This window comes from Tachypleus tridentatus, chromosome 4 (genome assembly GCF_004210375.1).
Source record: "Tachypleus tridentatus isolate NWPU-2018 chromosome 4, ASM421037v1, whole genome shotgun sequence".
In the NCBI taxonomy this organism is placed as follows: Eukaryota; Metazoa; Arthropoda; class Merostomata; order Xiphosura; family Limulidae; genus Tachypleus; species Tachypleus tridentatus.
In genome coordinates this window covers 78,937,852-78,957,660 of record NC_134828.1, presented here as the reverse complement: position 1 = coordinate 78,957,660, position 19,809 = coordinate 78,937,852, and the positions used below count along the sequence as shown (strand labels likewise).

Below are 19,809 nucleotides of genomic sequence, written 5' to 3'. Positions count from 1 at the left end.
TTTTGAAATGATATTTACTAAATTCAATTTTCCTGAATAAAACAATTAAATATCATCAGAATATACGCTTTTGATGTAATGCTAAAGCCTGTAGACAATGCCTAACAATTTAAAATAAATATTTTAGAATGTCTAACTTAACAATTAAACTACAAATATTTCAAGACATCTATAAAATTACTAAATAACACAATAACTTTTTTTTAAAGTGAACACAACTGCTATCATTCCATCTACAGTGTGACTTGTCTGTTAACAAGACTCGACACATTTCATAGTATTTTTGTAGCAGTTATTAGTTGTGAAACATTAAAAAAATACTTGCAAAAGAGTGATTTGTTTTTACATTTAAAATAAATAGAAATTTAAAATACCAATATTTTGATTAACATGCAACATTATTTACAAAAATGTTAAAATAACCTAAACTTACATGTTTCAATTCCACAACCTCTATTTCTTATTTGATGTTAAGTTATAAAACAAGAAAAAAGATGACTATACAACCACTGATAAAAGTTTATTCATAACATTCACTCACTTCCCAATCCTCTGATCCTTCATCAAACTGTCTTAAACTACATTCTAATGTAGCAAATTTCTTTGAAACATCAACTAACAACCCATGTAACCTGAGGTACTCTTCATATTCTGCAATGAAATCTGACTTGTACCTTGCCCTCTGTTCATTGTTGGAGATCACAATGTACTTTCTGTTATACAATAAAAAAAATTACCCAAATGAGTTTCAATAATTTAAAATTTTTTGTACTTATATTTAACATTTTCAAATAAATACAAATGAAGTAATGTTCAGTGACAACTTTGGTAATTTTCAAACCTAAACACAACTCAGTGCAAACAATCAATGCAATATTATCCTGTTATAGAAATCCTCATATTAAATTTTGAGCATGAGAGTTATTTTAAATTATCTGTCAGAAGTATTAATATGATACTAACAAGAAACAAGAGCCTTTCAAATACAGAGTAAAGTTTGCTGTAACAGGTTAAAATGCATGTGTTACACAACAAACACATCCACAGCTAGAGAATGGGCAAAGAAAAACATGAAATATTCTGAGGTTAATTTTAGGCATATTTGATACACGGCATTCTAAAGGAGTCTAGAAACATGCTGCCCCAACATCCACCATGAAAATTTGAAAATTAGACATTTTCTGATGCATTTTTTCTTCTTTTTTTCATGACAGTTATTAAATATTCTTATATTATACAGTAGACCAGCTAAATCTTTCTAGTCATCTGACAGTTCTTCAAGTAGTTGTTACACATGTCACACTTTTAGAGAAACTTCAAGAAGCTTTGTTTGTTTGTTGTGTTGAATTTCACACAAAGCTATACAAGGGATATCTGCACTAGCTGTCCCTAATTTAACAGTGTAAGACTAAATGGAAGGGAGCTAATCATCACTACCCACCACCAACTCTTGGGCTACTCTTTTACCAATGACTAGTGGATTGACCTTCACTTTATAATGCCCCCATGGCCGAAAAGACAAGCATGTTTGGTGCAACAGGGATTGAAACCTGCGACCCTAAGATTACGAATCGAGTGCCCTAACCACCTGATCATGCCAATCCCCTCAGGAAGCATAGTTCTTAATTTTGTTGTACATCACACAAAGCTTTTACTGGTAAATCAGCCTTTTTAATGGTTTTATCTAATTATGTTACTGCCTATAATTCACTTCCAACAGCAAACTTTTTTTCTAGCTTTTCTCCAACCGGTCACTCCTCAAACTGTTTTAACCAAATCAACTTCTATAACCCTGACCTCATTATTCTACTCAATAACTTTGGCTATTTTTGAAATTCATTCCGACTTTATATAGAACAAAATTCTGGGCCATAAATGCACCATTTTGGAAGATCAGTGAGACCCCACAAATTAGAGCCTGATTGGACAAAACTTGTGGTAGTTATAAGCAAAATACAGGATGTACAGAGTATGTCACTATTGTGCAGGAATGAAATATGGAGATGCTTGTTTATGAAGGCCCAACTTTGAGTACCTTTTATTGTGTTATTTGAACAGTACAATAGACAAATATGTACCTTACTCCCCAAACCTTGTTCCCACATTATTTAGAATCTATTAAGTACTGTGACTATGGTGGTAGTAGTACTGCTACTGACTACAGGGAACACAGAATGCAATTCAAAACATATAGGAAGAAATCAAAGTAAATTAATCAAAAGTAGCATTCATTTATCTTCAACAGAAAGTCTAACAAGTAAAAATACATTTGTTAAAACAAGTACAAGTAGAAATGACATTACATGTCATATGGTAAAACTTCAGCATTCAGGTTAGACCTGGAGTATGCAAAAATGGGAGGGACAATCAAAGAAGTAACAGTTAAATTAAAGAAGAATGAAGAAACATTTATCTGTGTTGTCTAAAATAAAGTAATTGGGATGGTGTAATGTTTTAAGGATAGTTAACTGATTAATAAAAGTGTTAAAGACTGTACATAAAACACATTTTATTGGAAAACAATTAAAATATTTAAAGGTTATATTACTGTGTTATAGAAAATATAGGAAATAAATGATTATTTCTTAGGATTATAACTGTATTATGTGTAGTGAAAAAAAAATTAAGCACTGAAAGGAATCATCATTTGAATAAAAATTGGGCAAAGCTGTGTGAACTACACAATTTTTAATAAAGTACTGGTTATTTTGCTTTTATAAAAGACTCGCTGTGAAGAATATCCAAAAATATAGTAAAAGTGAAAACACTCATATTTCCATAAATTTTCTACATATTTCAGATTAGCACCCTTGTTCAGGTAAAGTTGCTAAATGGAGAACAGTCAGAAGGATATTTTAATTTAGAAAAAAGACAAGCTCTTGTGACAATACTTTGAAACAACAACGCTATACATACACAACTGAGTGAAAATATTTACACAGAAGAAAATAAAGTAATTTATAAAAATAATAATTTAATATAATAAATTATAATATTTATTATAATGATATAAACATTAAATAAAATTACAAAATAACAGAATTTGAATTTTGTCTTAAGATTCCAGTTTATTGTTTTGCTTTTGTTCCATTTCCTGAAGGTTGATTTGTTAAGACTGGTAAGAAAAAGGAAGAAAATGGTATTCAACATAAATATATAAATAAGATGGAAATTATGAGGATACCAATATTACCATAATTAGAAATTTGAATGGTGGTGTATTTAGTTTAATTGATGCAAGTTTTGTTTACAAAATTAATGACATACACTAGTGTATTGCCTGAAGTTCAAGGAATTGGGAGAAACATTTTTTAAAAGTATACTATTAGAAAAAATATATTTTTCATATTTTAATGAAAAAATTAATGAAGAAACTAAATATATTTATAGACAATATATTAAATATTAAACAGCATCAATTTAATTATTTTGTATAATACAAATTGTATAAGGTGAAAACACAAAGCACAGATGGTCTATTTATTTTGAAAATGGGTAAACAATCGGGCCTCTCAGTAAGTAGTTTCTAGAATTCTTTGGAGCATATCCTGACTTTTTTAAATTTCAGCATAACTTACACTTAGTGATGAATGTTACATTATAAAAGCATTTTTGAAACTTTATGAATAATGAAAAAGAAATTACTTACAGCATTCCTTGATTATTTATGTAATATAACTTCATTTTGTTTATTTTGTCAACCAGATGAATTTCAGTAAATACATCTCACATTTCTAATATTTTTAAAAGCTTAAACTGTCTTTTTGATATTCTAATACTTATCATAAAAGACAAACGTTTCTTACTGACGTTCACTAAACTCACCTCAAGTAATCTGCTTCTGGACCACCTGAAGAAAAGCATGAACCTAGAGAGAGAGGAAGATTTACATATCTGAAATGTTTTATTACAAAATGTAAAATCTATAATTAATTCTAACTTTTCACAATTTCAAAAATGACTGCTTATCTATTTTTGAAACAGTTAGTTACAAATTAAAAGCAAAACTGACAAAAAATAATTTTGTTTTCATATGTATCTAAATATTATGAATTGTTAAATCTAAGTTATTCACATTATCCCAACAATCGAATTTTTAAACAATTCAGCATATAACTTCTTCACTAGACTTTAGTCTTTGAATTTAGCTCAGGCACAAAGATTTTTACAACTACTTCCTAAATATATTATAGCTCTACAGTGTAATAGTTTAATTTCTTCTTTCATTCTCATACACATCACAATAATCAACTATCCTAATTTCAACAGGTAATCAATTACTTTGCACTAACCTGATGATTCAATACTAAACTGGCTGTCTGGACTGGATGCAGGAGAGGATTCTCCTGACAATGAACCACATGATGTTGAAGATGTTTTTGACTTTTTATTGTTAAATTTCTCATTTGGAAAGTTGTGATGTTTATTGTGATTACTATAACCACTATTATAAAACTTTGGTTCTACATTATTGATTCTTGAGGAATTAACACTGCTGCTATTTTGTTTAGAATTATTAACAGGTGGCACATTTGACATGCATAATTGTTTAAATCTTGGCATCTTCTGCCAAGATTTTTCATTTGGGGAATGATTCTGAGAGCAAGTATCAAGTGAAAAATTTTCGTTGTAAGACACAGGAGATCTATCACTGCAAGACATAACAGGCTTTTGGCTGTGAAACACAGGATGCTTATCCATTTTTGTGCCTTTATCTTTTTCCTTCAGCCCTAATTGAATGTCTGACTTACTAATATTAACTGATGTTGGGTCAACGTTTAAGTTCTCACCACTGGTACAGCTTGGTCTAGAGTTGCTATCCAGCAATCCATTTTCCAAGAAACTGTCTGCATTAGAATGACCTAACCTTTGATGAGTATCAGGTATAGTCAAATCAGTTTTGTAACAATTCTGATTTACTAAATTTGATCTGGAACCCAAGGGGATTGATCCATGGGAATTTATTCCTGGCTGGTCAGACTTATTATAGTGAGATATTCTCTGCTTCTTTGTTTGACGAGGTTCAGTGTTGGAAAATGCACGTTTCTGTACAATAAAAATTAAAAAATTAGAATTAATAAAAGTACAACTATATTAACATAAGAGCAGTTGTTATTGTTAAAATAACCAGAAGAGTAATTGTTTATTGAATTTTTAGTGGTCAAAATATAACTTAAGTAATAAAATGCACAAAAACAGCTAACTACCAAATGAAAGCCTTTCAATGCTTTATGGCAATTTTACTCAATTAGAAAAATCATAATTTAAGGCTTCATTTATGTATATTTTTATTTTGTCTTTCCTTGGTTCTAATGTCTATTATGGTACTTCAATACCATCTTACAACTTACAAAGTAGTAAAATGATTTTAAAATACAAATTCTCAATTTTATTGCTATAAGAATTCTTAATATGAAATATAATTTCACATTAAGATATTTTAAAGACCCAATAAAATAACTGTACTACTAATACAAAATATTATAATTACAGTTCAAAAACATTCATACAGTACAAGTTCTAAGTCTGATTCCAACAAGGACAGAAAAAAAGATTAATTTTGCTATGAACACCTGTAAGAATGTAAACAGTTGTTGGTAAAATATTAGCTACTTCTATCTCTCTCTGAGTTATGTCTAGACATGTTGAATTTAATGAGTCACAAGAAACTGATCTACATGAAGCAAGTGCAATAAAAAGAACCTGACATTTCATTTGAGAATATCCTTAAAAGAGGTCTATAACAAATGGAACATTGTTTAAGAAACAATAATTTTTCATGTAACATCTTGGTACTGTTTTGTAATAAAAAAAAAGAAATAATCATCAATAATGATAATGATATTTGCTTTTAAGACCAACTATAAATAAGTTAACTGCAGTGAATTACCAATAAAATGTCAAAATCACTTAAAGAATTTAGAATTCAACAAGATAAAAACTGAAGAATAATAAGAATTTAAGATTAAGCAATGAAAAAACAACTTGATACTTTACATAACAAAAAATGTTGCTTAACTTTTTTCAAGAAAAGTTTAAAAAATATTCTGCTAAGACAAGGAATTTACAGAAAGAATAAGAATGAGCATCCAATGAAAACATCTAAACAAATATTATCAATCAAACTACTTTAGCAAATTAATTTAAATAATAATGCAAAATAATGACCAACAAAATTACCTTATTTTATGAAGAAAAAGCTGATAACATGAAAATTATAAAGTGAAATAGCCCATAATAGCACCAGTTTAAAAACAGTACTTCAAAATACCAATTGACACTCTTAAAAACTGGCAGAATTTATGCCTGATTAACATATTCCTATAATTTATGCTAGAGTATAACATACTGTTCAATATGTCATGCTCCATCTTTGCTTTTTACGTGCAAATTTGCATAATATGTTAACTTATATGTTAATCTTTGCAATTCATTTTTAAATATTTACACAAATTCCTGTTTGACTGTATTTTAGAAACAATTTTCAGGTTCTGTTTTTAAAGCTGAATGGATAGTACTTAAAAGAAATGTCCCCTCAAGAACACTTGGTGACTGTTTCAATCACCAGATTTAGTTCACATGAGTTTGAGCTTGTATGTGCCTTCAAGTACATACAATACACATATTCACAAACAAGTTAATACGTACATATTTAAACAAAAAGGTAATCAGACCTGTGCTACATTGGAGACATATTCCTGAGGAACGTAAGGAGAACGATTTTCACTTTCACTAGGTGGTGTTAGATTTTGTGGTTTTTGTCTAATAGAGAAAAACAAAGAAATTTTATAAAAAATAAATTCAAAGTAAGGACAAAATCAAATTAAATCACCAAGTAAAAATGTTTGCACAATTAACTTGATTTTTTGTATGTAAATATGAAATAAAAACAAAACAAAGATGTAAATAATTTTCTTTAAAATGTTGTACAAGTGTTTATGCAGAGTTAATAAAGAGAACCATAACAAGTTTTTACATATGATTTGAACATAAATTATCCAACATAGTAAAAATCAATTCCTCAAACTAAAAACAACAACGTTAGTTAAACTAAAACCTACTGCTAAGATAATGGTTAATCTTAGCATTTATATATATATATATATCCCATATCAAAACAAAATTATTTTCATTTATGATATCTAAAATTAAAACAAGTTGCATATTGCTCTTAAATTCTAGTAACAGCATAGTTATCTTTCATTAATATAAAATGTACTTTACAAGAATCAAGGCTTTTAACATATACCACAATACAGGAAGGAATTGTTTTTATAAGAAATCCATTATGATAAAATGTTTTAAATCCACTTTTTAATCTAAATGTCATTACCAAGTTCACCCAAATTATGTAATTGTATGAAGACAGTTATTTTTGTCCAGTTTCTTACAATACTTGCACTCATACAAATTATTAATTTTAAAACAAGACAGCAAGAATGATGCATCTTGTTTAACTTACAAATCAAATCATTCACTCAGGCAATTTGTTACTTTCTTGTGTTTACTTAACCAGATTGTGTTTTTAACAGGATAACTCAAAATAAAGAACTATAACTATTAGGAAAATGATTACACTTATACACCTATTAAACAAATAACTACTTCTTCATTAGTGATACAAGTTAAAAAAACCTAAAAAACCATGGTATTGAAGAAAATAGTGAAAATTAAATTTATTCTTTCACATTAAGTAGAGATAAGCAAAATATGTTAAGAAAAGATGGTGCATTTTCTTTAAAAGTATTTCTTTCTCCATTATTACCAGTTTTTTTAACCCATTACATACAGTCAGTTTTTTATTGGTTTGTATTTATTAGTTACATGTTAATGAAAATATGACAAGTTCCTCCACATTTTCTCTTCTGACTTACCTGCAACTACCACAACAGAATTATTCACAGTACTGTCTTAATAAAAATTCATGATTGTACTGTAAAACTAATGATATATTACATAAGACTCAAATTATTTAAGTGTTAATACTGCTTTTTAGATAAATAAACTTATTTTTGAAATTGTCTACCTATTTTCTGTCACAAGTTCATTCTTTTCTGTCAATCTTGGTACTTCATTTATATTTGCAAAATGATGTTTCTCCCAACAAAAGCTCTAAAGTATTCTATAAATATTATATGTTGAGTTTTAAATGACCAATTAAAAAAACAAAACATGTAGCCTTAAATGAAAAAAATAAAGAAATATAGTTTGAAGAGACAACCATGTAATTGGATTAAGATGTTTTAGGTAAGGAGAGTTGATTCTTTTGTCATAGTGTAACATGCTTTATTCACCAATAATAATCATTTTCAAGTTATTACAGAAGAATTAAGCTTGCTGTATCATCCAAAATAAAGTGCAGAAGTGTTATGTGGTTTATGAGTGACTAGTTTGTCTTTTGCATACTCCATCAACCTTAAGTAATTCCCATTATCAATGAATAGAAAAATATCAGAATGTACTTAGCTAAAAATTATTTTTCTATATCTTTGGATTCTCTAACAGGGTAACAAAGAAAATGTATTATTAAATATGGACTGTCAAAAATGGTATTTTATTGTAAACGTGGAAAAAAAAGTGTTTTTAAAAATGGAGGTAAATTATCTAAGTGGGAAACAAATATCACAATTTTAGAATGGAATCTCTTCCAGTTTCTAAAACTGAGTAAGAATCACATTTGTACATATTTTAGTAGAACAAAAGCTTCAATTCTAGTTAAAATTTTAACTTATTACATAGGGCTGTTTAATTAACAGCTACATTGCTATCAATAACCAAAGATCAATTGGTTATACCAAACCAACCAAAATTTTATATCCAATTCCTACTACTAATTACTGTTTTAAGTATAAGTGCTCAAAAACTACATTCTATTCTTGTACTATTGAAACTCATACATTTTCATAACACATTATCAACTACCATCTACAAAAAAAGTATTTTAAATATAATAACAAGTTGTATGTCCAGTAAATTAATGGCTAAAAACACAGTAAACTAACTACTATAAGACTGTTAATTTACTACATACTTGATGTATTAAAAATTATGCATCAAAACACAAACTGTTCTGAATGCAACAAATTAATTTCAAAACTCTTTCACGTCATCTACCTCTTCATCTGCTTCAGTTCTTCAGCACTATAAAATGGCCAGTCATCACAAACATCATTCCAAACGTGACGGGCAAGGTGAAAAGTATTATCTCTCAGAACAGCTACCTGACTCAATATTGCACTGAGACCCTTCTTGTCTTTCTCTTTAATTCCATCTGTAATTAAAAACTACTTGAAAAAAATAAAGTGAAGCTTTAGATTCCTCCTATTGATATTAGAAGCAAATAAGTCTTTCCAAATGTATTTTACATATCTATTTAATAAGCACATAACATCATTTCCTTGATAACATGTGCCTACTTTTAACATCATATTTATCAACTCTCTCTCATCCATCCATCTATTTCTCTTAATGTATGTATGTATCTATCTGTATACATATGCAGCAAAATGGAAAAGTAAAATAACTTTTAACAAATCCCATAATTTCAGGAGTAAAATTAGAATTTCCTCCTTTTTTTCAAATAACTTGAGTTCTTATACAATAACCCATGTCTTCTAACCCAAATTTCCAAATTTAAATCCCATAAATCAGTTAATTTTGTGTGTGAGCATGCATGCGTGAGACACAAGATTAATCCGATAGGTTAGTTTCACTTTGCAAGTAGAAGAGCAAACATCAAGCTCCTTAATACCCATTTCTCACACATAAATACTAACCAAATTGAAATCACAACACAACTTGTTTTAGCTAAAACCTACACGAGTTTTCTTACTTTAGTAAAAGCAAAAGTGAACAGAGGAACACCCATGAAAGAATATTATCTGTTCTTTTCAACAGAATTTGTTTACAAATTATACATTTTTAACCAAACTAGCATCTTTGACAAGGTAAATCTAAGAACAGATATAATATTAATTTTTAAGTATTTCAAATAATCGTTTTTAACTTTTATTGAAACAGATTTAATATATTTAATAAATCTATTACAGTAAAAGTTTAGGTAGCCTTATCAAATGCAAATAGCCTCATGTCTTTTACACAAAGTTTTCATATCTGTGTTCATTAACGAAGCTTTAAAACTTGTTCTTAATCAAAATTAAAAGAAAACTAAAACCTGTCCAAAATACCTCTCATCAACCTTGCAAGGAGTTCTGGTTTCTTGTATGGCCTCAGTGCAAGCAGATGAATTACTCGTTCTCTGTACAGAATAGTTTAGAAGAAATGCACTTAGTTGTACTACAAAGTATGTTCTTATATTTTATTCACATTATTAATATATTAATTTTTACAGAATAAAACATTCATATAAATACAAAATTATTAAATTCAATGCAATTTTTATTGTTCCAATGTTAAGATGCTATGCTATTTATACCCTCTAGAACCTGCCATTAGAAACAGAAAAGATGACGGAATTATACTGTATGATGTCACAAACACTTAAATTTTGAGAGAAACGTAGCTCTACTTTGATTGTTAATTTGCATATTGTGAGGTCAACCTACTGTTTGCTCCTGACTGAACAAAACTGTTAAAACTGTATATAAAGACCTTATTTAAATTATTATCATCATTATTAAGGTACACTAATACTATAACTACAGTAAATAGAAATGTAGTACAAGAAATTTTCAAACCAAAACAAACCTATAAGTTCTTTTTAAAATGTCTGGATTAAGGGACTTTTGGTAAACTGTTGCCTTAGCATGAGAAGAACTGCCAGCCTGATTTAGATGTGAACTACCCGACATAGACAAAAGTTTAGGTGCAGACTTTGAAGTTGATAAGGCAGAATACGAAACATGGTTGGAAGGTTTTGGTGGAGGAATAGATGCAAGTGACGTTTTCATTTTCACCTTTCTTCCTAAAGAAAAAAACATTGATTCAAATGTATTTTTCCACTCTTATATGCTTGTATTTGCATAATCAAAATTGGATAATGTTTAATGACTACTACTTTTCTTATTTCTTTGAGCTTTGTTGGACTTGTTTTTAATATCAAAGATGGTTGTAATAACAAAAATGCAATCCTCCATTTTAGCCAATATGAATAATTTCTACAGTTGTATATAAATTAAAAAAAATAAGTGTAATTAGAAATTCTTTGATAATATGTACCCCTAATCAATATCAGTAGATAGCACAAAAAAACCAAAAAAAAACTGGAGCTGGAAGTTATACAATCCAATAGATCATAGTTGAATTTCCTATTAGCTTTACATTATTTTGTACATTAAAACCAAAACAATTTAAAATACATTCTGGATTAATGTAAGTAGACATGTAAGACATTGTTACCTCTGATTCACATTACATCTTTGTAAATAAAGCTACAACAAAAAACCTTGGAAAAGTTATGATACAGCCTTACTAACTTAATTGTATTTCACAATAGAATAACAATTTCGTTCTATAACCCAAATATAAAAATAAATAGTCAGATCAAAGTTCAGCATGCAATTCTGTTACATTACATGAATCGAGGATCCTTAGATCCACAGTCTGATAAAATAACCACAAGGCCACAACTGGTCCCTAAATGCATGCGATATTCCAGTGTTAATATTGACTCATTATCCTGCATGTTTGCATCTAAGCGTACGAGTTAAATCTTTACTAACCACAATCCCCACCCCCCTATCCCCAATCACTAACTTCATTCAGTAATTGATATTATTCAGCTCTATGTATGTTTTATGCACCTTTTTTTTTCCCAAACAGAAATACAAAGTACTTTCAAACTGCTCTTTTTTTGTACCAAAACAAATGATGAAGCATGGTTGTTTCTTGTCCTAAGAGATTTGATCAATCTGATAACTTAACTCTCCCTCCTTGAAACCAGCAATCTGATAGTGGTCTTTTTTAAACACATTATGTTCGCTGACTTTATACCATTTACTACACCATAAAATGATTAAGACTCACCTACATATGGTCCTGACTCCTTAATAACCTTGGTACTGCAAGAAGAACAAAAGTAACATCATTATAACATTAGCAGTTGTTAACTGAACAAAATAATTCTGAATATAAATGTGAATAACAAAGATTAACAAAATTAGAAGACAGAATAAAGCTGTTTCAACATATGGGATTCCTCACAAAAAATTCTATACAATATCATCTTACTCATCATTGATCTATTGCTATTTTCCAAATTGTAGGGTCTTTATGGCTACAAAAATTATATGCCCTGCTGTAAGTTATATTAGTCCTCTTCTTACTAAAATTATACATCTTTCTATAAGTTCTACTCTTTCCTTTTCTTATTAAAATTATACACTTTTCTGTAAGTCTTATTACTCCTTACTAAAATTATACACCTTACTGTGAGTTCTACTATTTCTTTTATTACTAAAATGATACACCTTTCTACAAGTTCTATCAGTCCTCTTCTTATCAAAATTATACACCTTTCTATAAGCAAGTTCTACTATTCCTTTTCTTACTAAAATTATACACCTTTATGAGTTCTATTTGTCATATTCTTCCTAAAATTCTGCCCTGCTAGCACAGCAGTAAGTCTCTGGATTTACAATGCTAAAATCAGGGGTTTGATTCCCGTTGGTAGGCTCAGCAGATAGCCCAAAGTGGCTTTGCTATAAGAAAACACACACGCACTTCCTAAAATTATACACCTTTCTATAAACATGTTCTACTTTTCCTTTTCTTATTAAAATTATACATCCTATTGTAACTTCTCTTCTTTTTCTTACTAAATTTATATACCTTTCTGTAAGTCTTATTACTCCTTACTAAAATTTTACACCTTACTATAAGTTCTATTAGTCCCCTTCTTACTAAAATTATATACCTTACTTTAAGTTCTATTACTTACTCCTCTTTTTACAAGAAAATTTTTGAAACATTTTCTTGCTAAGGTACATCATAAACTCCAACCTACAAGTTCTCTAACTACTTGAACATGCTTTAGAATGCCATTACCCACACACAATGACATATATAAAATTTTGCATCTTATTAAAAACAGAAAATGAGTCTATAAAATATAAAACAAACAGAAATATGCAATCAAATGGTGTATAAATAACACAAACTTAGATGAAGCTTTAAAACATTAAATATTTGAGCAGCAAAATCTTTTGCAATCAAATCATTTCAGTTTGATTGATTAAGTGCTACGTTTTTGTCATCATTATTACATTTTAAAGTCAAACCAACAGGCTACATATTCTATAAATTTAATTTCTACAGAAAATAACTGAAAATTTCTTACATTATAGTCATAACAGTACCATGGTTCCTGATGCTTCACTGACATTTTAACTTCATAACATAAAACTTTCAAACATTTTTTCTTCTCCTCTAATTTGACTAAAATTAAAACTGTCTTTATGGTGTATGGTTTTAACCTACAATAAAAATTCCCATAATCCTTGGGCCTATGAAAATTTAAGATCAAGATCATGATGAATGCTTGTTACTTTTAACTTTAATCAAGATGATACATTATATATTTCACTGATACAAGTTCAGGTTTTTGCATAGCATTATACTCTCAATGCCCTTCAATACAATATCTGTACTTTATCTAATAACTTTCATATGTGTACCTGTATTATATATATGTGAGTACCTACAATAATCAGAATGGCTTTTAGTTTCTTTGTTAATTGTTAAACTTACCTCAAACGAAAACACAGAATAAGTGGTGAAAAAATAAACTTATAAAACTAGTTTTAAGCAAATACTCATTAAATATTAAAAAGTGCACAAGTACACCTATTAAAAAACAAATTATAAACTTATAATTTTACCAGTGGAAGAAAAGGTATACATGTTTTTGTTTAACTGTTTCATTTTTTTGTTACTGTATTTATCTTATTAAATCTTAGAGAAAAAATGTACAGCTACATCTATAAAAAAACAAATTACAAAATCTTGCAATCTTATCAGTGGAAGACAAGTTTATGTAATTTCACTTAACCATGTTCCATTTTTCTTGTTACTATCTGGTCTTACAAGTATCTACAATTTGACAAAACTTATTAAAATGCCAAAAGTTACAAGATTTAGTCTATGAAGTAGAAAATCGTTCATGCTAACCAATTTTTTTTGTTTTCTTGTTCTGCAACTGTCATTTTAACTCGTGTATTTTGGTAACTATCCTCATTAGCACAGATATGCATCTTGTACATCATGGAACCTAATGAATCCATCAGTCTGAAAAAGTGAAGAATAAACAAACCATGAATAACATTTACACAATCTATTAAATATAACAAACACATCAGCAAAGATGGAAGCTTCTTCTCACCCTCATTCACCTGTTACACTTCAACAATTTAAATAAAAACAAAATTTTACTTTAAATTATCTAGATAGTTTCAAACTGGTAATAGATTTTAATAAATGAAAAAAATATTAATATAGAATATCATAAAAGATGCAAGTGGTGACTATTAAACCATTAAATCTTCAAGCATACATATTTTAAAATACTTAATAATGTTCACTTGTAAACATTATAGTTTGTCATAAACTAGACTAATAACCAAAATGCATTTTCTGCTAGCCTGAGAGTATAAACTTATGTAGAGGCATCTAAATATTTAAGTCCTTATTAATGATCTTCTGTATAAAATCTTTTAACCACTTCTTGAACACTGCCATCTTGAAGGTTGGTCATCTTATAATACATACAGTGGCCAATGTTTAAACTAACTAAAGAACTCCTTAAGAGACTAAAACAAAGTCAGTAGTTAGTTTAACAAAACTTAAAGCTATTCTCACCTTGACCCTTTCTGTTGCAAACACTCAAAACTGCCTTGTGGACTGTCAGCTTTAACACTGGCCAAAGTGAATCCAAAATTCTGTTCAGTGTTATGGCTTCCTGGTAACTGAATTACCTTTTCAATAAAATATACTTATGAATTTTGAAAGAAATTTTTGTCTAAGTGTTTTCATATTCCTTCTCAAAGTTCTAGATATTATATTAAAAAAATTTTAACACCTTTAAAATTTTTATAAAACCTTAAACAAAATCATGTGCCTTTCATTACATTCTGTGTATTTGCATACTACCAATTACTCATCCACTTCAGTCAAACAAATAAAATCCAAACCAAAGCAATTATACACTTTTAAGCACCATTCAAAGAATTTGCTTATAGCTTTAAAGGACAAAAAATAACAATGCTCATTTAACACACCAACTTAAAACATTAACTGTACAACAACATATGGTATGATTAAGCTATCTTTACTTAAATAACAATATACTAATTTTCATGCACATAACTGGGTGCATTTATTAATATAGATTTTCTTTTATTCAGCATGTGTAAATCTGATTAACAAGATATGTCAACATTTATAGAAATATACTTTCTTCTTCTTCCAAGGATAAAAGATTTTTAAAAAATGGACACCAATACTGACTGAAATCCACAAAGCACTTCTAGAAATTATAATAATTTAAGTATCCTAACACTAAAGCAATACAAGAATATCATAAGTCCACAATATGATAAACTAATTTCTTATCAAGTGCACATAATACAAAAGTTTTCACATTTGTTTTAAAATTACTTTTTTAAAGAAAACTGTTAATTTATTTTACAAAATGACCTGTTAGATCAGACATTTTTAAGTTTACTGTATGTTTTTAACAAGTCAAAGGGTTAATACCATAACAAGTAGTAAAGAACAAAAAATGAAAATGTTTGTTCTTAATAGAAAAAGGCCACAACTACTTTTAAAATGTTTCTTTTAAAATAGAGATTTTTTCAGGTTCTCCATTATTTTCCAGTGGGAACCTTTTTTATATAAATAAATTACTGTAAAATTATTATTTATCAAGTACATGCAGTCAGAAACAGGATGTTTACAAAACTGAGTCACTATAACACTATCTAGACACTTCCACAAGGTTTCCTCTTCAGTAACTTTAATAAAAAATATAAATAAAAATTCCCATATCATGCAAGACTTGAATAAAGAAATTGTTTGGTTTTGGATAATAAAAGTTGTCCAAAAAAAAGTTTAATTCTTTCAAGTACATTAAAAAATTTAATTATGCTCATCACATCCAGTCAAACACTGCAAGTGTGTAGCAGAAATTTATGAAATCTCATCACATACAACTGATGTATTTATGCCAACTCTGTGTGTGGTCACTGTTACAATGTGAATTATTATTATTTATATTACAAAGAACTTTGTGTAGAAGCTAGTACAAAATACAGGTTTACAATTAAAAAAAAAACTTATTCTAAAATCATACGTTTGTTACTTTTGTTATTACACTTGTGTATCTAGTAATCTTAAAATGAACTTTAGTACATCTTCATTCTATTTTTATTAAATGTTTACTTTTAATATGTTAAATTAATGGCCTATATCTCCATAATATATCTTTATCATCACACTCTCTCTCTAACACAGCTTTGTTAAGAGCTATCATTATCCTGCAAGTTCATCAATCCTCAAGAGAAATGTCTCATCATAAACTCCAGGTTGCCTTAAGTAAAGATAAGAATAATAGTCTATTTCTATTACTTGGCAATATAATGTGATGTCCAGTAAAACATTATATGTTCCCAAAATTGAAACATTATAAAGCTAATTTTATTATAAGCTTAAAACATACACTTTTTTTTTTTTTGCATTTGAGAAACTAATGACTTCAATTCATCATCACTTGCAAACATTGTCTTTATGTTGCACCTGGAGCTCAGACAGCATTTTTGGATGTACTGATGTAGTTTGATTTAGACATAACAGGCCTCAATGTGTCTCTGTAAGGTTACTGTATTCTCCTATACTGTGTTGTTTGTACTTCATCATTAGGGTTATGACACACTGAAAAATTCATGTTCCATGTTCCATGAAAGTTCTGTTACTGTTCCCTACCACATTTTTCTTGACCTGGTCATCATCAGAATCATCAATTCAGTAAAAGGCACAGCTCTTAGTCTCAATTCCCCCTTTTTTTTTTTCCTTTCTGCAATTGTTTATTTTGAAATATATTTTTAAAGAAGGCTTTTTTATTTAATAAAAAACAACAAAACTCCTTCCAAAAAAAATTCCTGAACAGCAGTATGCTACTATGTGGAGAATTATAGCTAGAATAAAAATCTTAAGAGAAATATTCATAAAGCAAGACTTAAGAAATATTAAACCTTCAACTGCAGTTGATATATGATGTTAGTATAGGTGACTGCTGTTGATATCATGTGATGCAAGCATTGTACATGCAACATTTTAATGATCTGCCACAAAAATAAACGAGTCTTTACACAGAGTGGTAAGCAAATTTACACAAGCTGCAAATGAAGAGTTAAGTCAAGGAACATATGATTTTGGAAAAGTAAACCATCAATGTTCATAAAAGGAAATGAAGAACTTGGAAACAAAACTATGTAGGGCAGCAAGGCTTATAAATCACTACTTAATCCAATTCAGAAAAAAAACAATCTCATCCACAAAAGTGAAGGTTATGATCATGAAAGAGAATCTTCTGATCAAAAAGCATGCAACTTGTATTGTTAAATGTGTATTGCGAATTTTCCACCTCTTTAAATTTATAGAAGATTCTTGAGCATAAGAATAAAAAATGTACATATACTTATGCAAATACCAGTACTGTTGGGCCAACTTCTAGAGCCTCACCTTAAAGTTTATAAATTGCAACACGTGGAGAGGCAGTTTAATATTATTGTTGTTTTGCTACAGTCAGTAATACTATAAATACTGGAATCCATAAATGTGACAAACGCTTATTAATCAGAAACTACAGATATTTTAATAGGAATGTTTAACTTTAGTGAAATAACTTCGAACCTTAGTATTTCTATGAGGACTTTAAATACGTTCCTCGGTGAAGAGCGAGCTTATGAACTGCGTGAGATAGCCAAAAACAGAGCTAGCTAGCTTTCCCGTCAAGTGCATGGTTCCTGTGTATCAACATCGAATTAATTCGCTCTCCGTGAACCCACGATAAAAGTCAGTTCCAGAACAGAGAGGACTCATTGTTTGTAAGTTTTAAAACTTCTGTATATAAATCAGTATTTGTAATAGCCGTTATTATTGTATTGTTGTCTGTACATTAAAATGTGTTAAGAAAGAAAACTGTTTGCATCACTAATGTTAGTAAATATCAAATTTGATACATATTGACTGACATTCAATTAACTTCTAAATCAAAATTTTCAGCTGGTTGAAATCGTAATACTTAACGTATGTAATAAATTGATGACTCGTCCGAAATAAATTATAATATGTAACAACGCCATAACCGTTTCCTGGTTCACAGGCTAAAAATAATACTTTTTTGTAATCGATTCACTTCTATTTTAAAGGAACTCGGTCCTTGACCAAATTTCGCATATAGACACGGGTGAAAAGCTGGTTAGTAAACTATTCTTTGGAGGCATCACGAGAAACGTACTGAACATCCTTGTCACTTCACGCGCTCTTCTGGGATCATTAACCGTTATAACACAATAAAAGCTGGAATAGTCTAGAAACCAATGGTTGTACTACCAGGTATTAACGCTTGTAGTTGGTCCTTTTTCTTATTATGGGTTACCTCTAATTACGCTCTCGAACTTGAATCTACTATGACATCTCCTGAACATTGACCCAATAAACGAATCACTTTATATTTCTTGAATCACGAGCATTACTCATACATTAAGCTACATTTATCGTTGAATAGATACATCGTAAGTTCTCGTTATAAAAATGATCAATATGACTAAAGACGAGATCTATTGAAACGGCAAAATAAACACCAGAAAACGTAGTGTTTCGGTCGTTTGACTTGGCAATAATAAACTTACTATGTCTGCACCATAACTGTTTATATACTTTTATACTTAAGGATGAAGAATAAATACATAAAACTACATACCTTTACAGATGAATTACGAACTGGCGTATTCGTTCAATGTACAAGGAAAAACATACCCTCGGGAATGACAAAGAGAGGCCCATTTCTGAACACCGAAACCCCAAACCCACATCAATCCCCTGTGTTATCTATGAGTATATACCAGGTTTGGTGACAATCGGTCTAACAGCTCGTTAGTTATAAGCAGATACACACAAACATCCTTGTCAAACAATGGTCTGGATCAAATTTTCTTTTTAAACCGAATATAAAATATTGACATCGATTAGTTAACTAACACTTTAACGTGCACGAGGTAAAAGTTTTAATTTGCTATTTTTTATTTCTTGAAGCGCTGAAAAACTACCGAGAAAATAATTCTTAACCCAAACTAACTTTTATTAACGTATAACAAAGAATTCCAGTGCATTTAGTAACGCAACATAAACTTACAATAAAATTGACAGCACTGTGATAAAAATAATAATCTTTTCTTTTTTCTGAAGAAACATTCGTATATCCATCAACCAATACCACAATAACAGAGAATCATGAATTATCTTAAAGGTTATGGGGTAAAATTTAAAATTATCAATATTCGTTTGTTGTGCATTTCACGCAAAGCTACACGAGAGTTATCTGCGCTAGCCATCCCAAATTTAGTATATACGTGTTTTCTTATAACAAAGCCACATCGTGCTATCCGCTGAGCCCACCGAGAGGAATCGAACCCCTGATTTTAGCGTTGTAAATCCGTAAACATACCGCTGTACTAGCGGGAGGGTCCTAATTTAGTAGTGACAGGCTACAAGGAAGCTATGTCAACACCATCCACCGCCAGCTCTTAAATTACTCTAATCTCAACAAAGTGGGATTGACAGTCACTTTATAAA

The 19,809-nt window shown here is 29.3% G+C and overlaps 1 protein-coding gene across 1 annotated transcript in view; it reads right to left on the bottom strand.

Annotated features, from left to right (window-relative positions):
* The window catches only part of Su(Tpl) (Suppressor of Triplolethal), a 77,780-nt gene that overhangs the window by 5,821 nt on the left and 52,150 nt on the right, over window positions 1-19,809 (bottom strand). Inside the window, exons 3-12 of the mRNA XM_076499496.1 lie at window positions 14,815-14,930; window positions 14,128-14,244; window positions 11,986-12,020; window positions 10,708-10,924; window positions 10,188-10,258; window positions 9,115-9,271; window positions 6,675-6,762; window positions 4,293-5,046; window positions 3,826-3,868; window positions 542-713 (exon numbers count right to left, since the gene is read on the bottom strand). Coding sequence (XP_076355611.1) covers window positions 542-713; window positions 3,826-3,868; window positions 4,293-5,046; window positions 6,675-6,762; window positions 9,115-9,271; window positions 10,188-10,258; window positions 10,708-10,924; window positions 11,986-12,020; window positions 14,128-14,244; window positions 14,815-14,930 — 1,770 coding nt within the window. The remainder of the gene's footprint in view (window positions 1-541; window positions 714-3,825; window positions 3,869-4,292; window positions 5,047-6,674; window positions 6,763-9,114; window positions 9,272-10,187; window positions 10,259-10,707; window positions 10,925-11,985; window positions 12,021-14,127; window positions 14,245-14,814; window positions 14,931-19,809) is intronic.